At 35.2% G+C, this 6,928-nt stretch overlaps 2 protein-coding genes across 2 annotated transcripts; one reads left to right on the top strand and one right to left on the bottom strand.

The window, feature by feature from the left end:
* Window positions 1–84: 84 nt before the first annotated feature.
* Window positions 85–3,382, bottom strand: LOC107585395 (60S ribosomal protein L35-like). The gene is made up of 4 exons (XM_016272408.1): window positions 3,287–3,382; window positions 2,560–2,696; window positions 1,776–1,857; window positions 85–292 (listed from the first exon to the last, which is right to left on the bottom strand). Exons 1-4 carry the CDS (start codon window positions 3,287–3,289, stop codon window positions 143–145), a joined length of 372 nt encoding a protein of 123 aa, XP_016127894.1. The 5' UTR covers window positions 3,290–3,382; the 3' UTR covers window positions 85–142.
* A 310-nt stretch (window positions 3,383–3,692) lies between these two features.
* uqcr10 (ubiquinol-cytochrome c reductase, complex III subunit X) lies at window positions 3,693–4,525 on the top strand. The gene is made up of 2 exons (XM_016272409.1): window positions 3,693–3,874; window positions 4,228–4,525. The coding sequence occupies exons 1-2, from the start codon at window positions 3,734–3,736 to the stop codon at window positions 4,276–4,278; spliced, it is 192 nt and encodes a 63-aa protein (XP_016127895.1). The 5' UTR covers window positions 3,693–3,733; the 3' UTR covers window positions 4,279–4,525.
* The last annotated feature ends 2,403 nt before the right edge of the window (window positions 4,526–6,928 follow it).

Genomic DNA, 6,928 nt, shown 5'->3' with positions numbered 1-6,928 from the left:
CACACACACACACACACACACACACACACACACACACACACACACACACACACACACACACACACACACACACACACACACAGGTGTCTTAATTCCAGGGTGGGGTGTTTATTTCTTCAGTGAAAAACTACAGTACAGCCTCTCAAGCCTTGACGGCGAACTTGCGAATGGAGTAGAGGCGGGACTTCCTCTGCAACTTCTTGGTCATCAGGTTCTGCTCGTGTTTTGTCAGCTGACGACGGATGGCACGCGTCTTCTTGGGTCTCAGGTCCAAAGGCTTATACTTCTTACCCTGAAAATGAAAACAGGGCTGTTAGAATCAACAAGCGGACAATACAGGAAGCTGAAGGAGAACAGGAAGTGTGGAGATCGATCAGACTTGAACATTCAGCTGGAAAACCTTCCATAATAAAAGTACATGGACCCTTTTCACAAACTATGATATCGGTTTCCACAGTTAACAAATCTAAATCTATAAAAACTTAATTATACTTTGTGCATTTTCCATTTAAATTTTTTATACATTTATAGTTTTTGTACATTTAGAACACTATACTTTGCATTATATTAACCTTGGCACTTCATTTCAGAAAACAAGTTAATGCTGCTGTGTTTCTAATAAAGCTGAGGAAGTGACCGCAAATTTAACAAATTCAAATAGAAATGCTCATAGAAAACCCACTGTAGTTTTTTTTCCTTTTTCGATTATAACAAATGGGAATACAAAAATTGTCGTAATTTCCATTCAGATGACTTTTGCTTCTGAGAAACCCAGAAATATGAAAAGGGTCGATTCAGAGATGGGCTCAATATACCAAACATCAGTTAAACATAAGAAAACTGATGACAGGTAATATAATGCAAAGTGTATTGTTAGACGTGTACATGAAATTTTATATATACACAGGTGTGTGTGTGTGTGTGTGTAATATATATATATATAATAAAAAAATTATAACAAATGGGAATACAAAAATTGTCGTAATTTCCATTCAGATGACTTTTGCTTCTGAGAAACCCAGAAATATGAAAAGGGTCGATTCAGAGATGGGCTCAATATACCAAACATCAGTTAAACATAAGAAAACTGATGACAGGTAATATAATTCAAAGTGTATTGTTAGACGTGTACATGAAATTTTATATATACACAGGTGTGTGTGTGTAATATATATATAATAAAATATATATAATTTTTTATATATAAAAAAAATTTAAATAAAAAGACTAGGTGTTCAATTTTAATAAATTACTAAAACACTACATTAAGCATTTACATACATTTCCAAGACAATGTAACTGGGTTGTCCAGTAAACAGTCTTTTCGATTTGGACTACAGCTTTGATTCAATAAATGATAGGACAGAGGTTTTGTCGGCTGCTCACAGCAGATGAGCGTCATTTAAAGACTCTGCCGTGAACGGTCATAATTCTTTAGCAAGAGAATATTCACACTAGCTCCACTTTAGGAGGAGGAGTGCTGGGTGATCATCTTGCTGGAGTCTAAACGGACGCTCCGCGTAGTTTGTGTCTTATAACAAATCATGTCATCTGAATACAGTAAAGAACGTAACGTGACACTAATGGCCACTCACTTCAACAAAAACACTGCGGTTTAAGCATCAACTCGATCAAACTAGACTAAATATATCATCTAAAAGACAATTTTGGTGTCAAGATGATTTTATCTAAAACTGACTTTAAGGCGTTACAAGCAGACAAAAGAGCATCTTATGTGCGTATGCATGAATGCATTTCAGTGGCGCTAAACTGACCTTGTAAAACTTCCTCAGGTTCTCCTTCTGTGTCTGGTTGATGACTGTGAGGACTCTGGCGATGGACTTGCGGACAACGCGGCTGAAAAGAGAGGAAATAAACATTAGAATGATGCTTTGCATTTAATTCAAGGTCTTCAATTAACTCCAGAGTGAACTTTTCGACTGGAACTCAAAAGAAATAAGGCTGCAAACCATTACAAAACACGCTTTGAATATGAAATCGATACACACAGGGTTTCTATAAGGTAAACTTCAAACTTTGCTCTCAACCATTAACTTTTACTTTGGCGTCTGATCACACTGTAATGTTCATCCTCCGTATTCATGTAAAGGGGAGGGAGTTAATTCAGAGGGGAAAGGTTCATACCCCATTAATAGATTGTTCTATTTTTAAGCATAAACTAAATTTAGCTCAATTTTGTGAGGTTTCTTGATCGCTCTGAAAGATGTACAGATATTAGTACCAAAAATCAAGACATAAACACTGAGGAAATGCATGCAACATTCTGTGCCACAGCTATGAATTTAGAACTTCCTACTCTAATTAGTAGAAGGGCTAATTAAGACCTGGAGAAATTGTGTGTGAATACTGAATGTCCTTGTTGTTCTTGGATCAGAATACACTAAAGAACCTTTAGTGTCCTCCCATCAGACTAAAGCTGGCATTGCAATGCAGAAGGGGCCCCAGATCATCGTTCTTCCTTTACAGTACATTCAGGCCTCCAGCAATGCTGATCTGTGGTGAACAGACGCACACACCCGGCTCCATCCCATCACTCACATCTTGGAGAGTTTGGATGCAGCTCCACCCGTAACCTTGGCAACACGGAGCTGGGAAAGCTCCACCTTCAGATCATCCAGCTGCTTCAGCAGCTCCTCCTTTTTCTTTCCACGCAGGTCTCTGGCCTTGATCTTCGCCTGCAAACACACAGGAACGTTATTCATTAGCATCGAATCACATCAAAACCATTTTTGCATTGATAAAATGTAGCCATTACGGACCCCTGGAAGTGTGGCCGAGTATCAAAAGCATACAGGGGCATAGTTATTGAGGTTCAGTTTTCTTCATGAACAATTTCCCACAAATAATGTCAGGGGTTTCTGATGTTATTGCTTATGAGACACATGCACTGAACCCGTTCCGTCTAAACCAAACAGATTATAACAACCAGTCATTTCTTTGCATGGCTACCGACTGCTGAAAGCCACAATATGCAAAATAGTTCCATAATATTAACTTTACGTATTTATATTAGCCGTTTAAATCCGTTCCACATCGTGCGCTACGCTAACAGGCTACACGGCACTGAGCCCCGCTGGACTTCAGTCAGCCACCGATGCTTCGTTTCATCGCTCAAAATTCATTTTATTTCGAAGTCATTTTTTAAATACTGTGCTCAAACTCTAGCGCACTGCTCGAGGTGTATGTAAAACTCGTTCTCATGGTCGTTAAACAGGTGTAATACACCGGATTGATCCAGATTGCTCGGTTTCGGTAAAATCCTCACCATTTTTCTCGACGGCTGCCACAAGAAAGGAAGTTGCGCAGGTCACGTGAGAAAATCTACCGGGTTACGGAGGAAACTAAACGGACGCGGAATAGTCCATTCCCTTCTTAAAGAGGGTGCCTAATGACATAATTGATTAAATTACGACATTATTACCCACACATGTAAAATATTTAGAAGTGAATTATATGGTAAATACAGGAAATATACTAATTTCCGATGTCAGATGTCTGTTACAAACCATTCAGAATATTAGAAGATAATTGTACATGTTTTAATATGTTTACGTTTGCGTAAAAATAAATATAAAGATAAAAATAAACACATTTAAATTATATTCGCTTTACTTTAAAATGTATTTTTCTTGAATAAAGGTTTTAATGGGATAGCCTCATTGGTCGAGGGATTTGATTGACAGCTCATCGCTCCGCCCACTCACTGACCAACATGGCGCTCGCAAGAAGTGTCTACAATCTGCTCTTCAGAAGAACGTCAACTTTCGCCATCACCATCATGGTGGGAGCTGTGGTCTTCGAGAGGGTGTTTGATCAGGCTGGAGAAGCGGTGTTTGACAACATAAATCGGGGGGTAAGTCATTTTTCGGTTGATTTCTTCTTGACCCGCCGGTAGACTGACCTTGATTAGCCTGCTAGCTAAGGCTAACTACAACGAAATATGCAAATATAGGACAAACTTGAGCCTAAAAAAACATATGTACGTGTTAAATTAGTATAAATTCATCCGTGTTGTCTTTAATAATATTCAAATTTTATATCAACAGTTTAATGGGATTTGAACACAACACTGCAATGCTGTGAAATCAGTATAGAGTTCAACTAATTCATATTTTCTGTTCAATCTGAGTATAAATGATTATATGTCTGTAATGTGCTTTGCTCACCCTGTGTGCTGTGATCTAATTGTTTATCTTCTTTTTGTAGAAACTCTGGAAACACATCAAACACAGTTATGAGCAGAAGGATGAAGAGTAATGATGCAGCTTGTGGAGCATTCACTCTACCATCATCCCGTTTCCTGATGTGACCCTGTCGGATGGTCCTCTGGCCGCCGTGTTTCATCTTCCAGCCAGATTGTCCTGGGGACATAGACAGAGACTGATTCACGAACCCTTGTCAAATGTCACGTGACCACCTGTTATTGTGCGATATGTCACATACTTCATGATCCGTAAATGTGTTGCTAACTTAATTCTGTATGAATAAACCCAATGACTCCGAACCATTGAAATCTGGTGGTGCTTTTGTGTGCAGTGAAAGAGGGAATGTTGGATTTCATGTTATGGTTCAATTTCATTGTGATGTCTTAGTTTTCAGTAGTTTAGTAATTTTTTTTTTCATGGAAATCAGTGAAATTCAAAGTCTATTTCTATAGTGAATATATACGTTTTTTTGTTTGTTTTAGTTATTTCCTGAACACTACGAAATATGAGTGCTAAATTTACTATTTTACTTTTGAATTTCAAAAATCAGCTCATCTCTTAAAAAAAAATTTATCTAATTTTGATAAAGCTGTTTGTTTTCAAACAGAAACTAAGAATATTGATATATTTCATTAACAACTATTTATTTTGTGATTTCGACAATTACAAGAAGTGTATGTTCTTCAGTTAACAGTCATCGAGGAGGCTTTTTGTATTTTATTATTTTTTTATATTAATGTATTCGATACAATAAATATCGTTAAAAGTTTTATTTTAATATTATTTTATATAGAAAACCGAAATGATTTTAGTTTACATTTTGATTTTAGGTGGTTCTCAACTTTTTTGATTCAAACTTTAAAGGCCCCCCATTTATTAGCCATTTCTAGTATTTTTGATGTAAGCATGATAAAAGTGATCAATTTCAAACTTTTTTATTAACAGAAACTGGATATATTTATATACTTAACCACACTCCATTCTGCAATATTGCAGAAGTTACAAGAACTGTATGTTATTTAGATAAAAACACTCATGATTGAGGGGGAAAGTATTTGTATTGCATTTTATTATTGCATTACTATTTTTATTTTATTATTGTATTAGGAATACGAAATGCATTTTAGTATACATTTTGATTTTGTGTATTTTAGCATTTACATTTTTAATATAGTTATGCCATTTTAATACATTAATAATGTAAAACATTATTATTAATGTATTAAAATGTTTATTGTAATATTTAAATACTTTTTAGTAATTTTGAGACCCCTTGGTTGAGAATCACTGCACAAACTAGTGAAAAAGTCGAGTTCATTAGCTTGCTGTCGGGCATTTGAGATACATAGGCCACACTAATGTTCTTCTCCAGCAGAGGGAAGTATTGATGTGCTCATCTGAGGTCAGTCTGTTACAGATACCATTTTAAAAGGCTTTTGTTCAAATGTAATGTGCTTTGCTCACCCTGTGTGCTGTGATCTAATTGTTTATCTTCTTTTTGTAGAAACTCTGGAAACACATCAAACACAGTTATGAGCAGAAGGATGAAGAGTAATGATGCAGCTTGTGGAGCATTCACTCTACCATCATCCCGTTTCCTGATGTGACCCTGTCGGATGGTCCTCTGGCCGCCGTGTTTCATCTTCCAGCCAGATTGTCCTGGGGACATAGACAGAGACTGATTCACGAACCCTTGTCAAATGTCACGTGACCACCTGTTATTGTGCGATATGTCACATACTTCATGATCCGTAAATGTGTTGCTAACTTAATTCTGTATGAATAAACCCAATGACTCCGAACCATTGAAATCTGGTGGTGCTTTTGTGTGCAGTGAAAGAGGGAATGTTGGATTTCATGTTATGGTTCAATTTCATTGTGATGTCTTAGTTTTCAGTAGTTTAGTAATTTTTTTTTTCATGGAAATCAGTGAAATTCAAAGTCTATTTCTATAGTGAATATATAAGTTTTTTTGTTTGTTTTAGTTATTTCCTGAACACTACGAAATATGAGTGCTAAATTTACTATTTTACTTTTGAATTTCAAAAATCAGCTCATCACTTAAAAAAAAATGTATCTAATTTTGATAAAGCTGTTTGTTTTCAAACAGAAACTAAGAATATTGATATATTTCATTAACAACTATTTATTTTGTGATTTCGACAATTACAAGAAGTGTATGTTCTTCAGTTAACAGTCATCGAGGAGGCTTTTTGTATTTTATTATTTTTTTATATTAATGTATTCGATACAATAAATATCGTTAAAAGTTTTATTTTAATATTATTTTATTATATAGAAAACCGAAATGATTTTAGTTTACATTTTGATTTTAGGTGGTTCTCAACTTTTTTGATTCAAACTTTAAAGGCCCCCCATTTATTAGCCATTTCTAGTATTTTTGATGTAAGCATGATAAAAGTGATCAATTTCAAACTTTTTTATTAACAGAAACTGGATATATTTATATACTTAACCACACTCCATTCTGCAATATTGCAGAAGTTACAAGAACTGTATGTTATTTAGATAAAAACACTCATGATTGAGGGGGAAAGTATTTGTATTGCATTTTATTATTGCATTACTATTTTTATTTTATTATTGTATTAGGAATACGAAATGCATTTTAGTATACATTTTGATTTTGTGTATTTTAGCATTTACATTTTTAATATAGTTATGCCATTTTAATACATTAA

The sequence above is a fragment of the Sinocyclocheilus grahami genome, unplaced genomic scaffold, assembly GCF_001515645.1.
Source record: "Sinocyclocheilus grahami isolate Dianchi unplaced genomic scaffold, SAMN03320097.WGS_v1.1 scaffold70.1, whole genome shotgun sequence".
NCBI lineage: Eukaryota > Metazoa > Chordata > Actinopteri > Cypriniformes > Cyprinidae > Sinocyclocheilus > Sinocyclocheilus grahami.
This window is presented reverse-complemented; position numbering and strand designations above follow the sequence as displayed.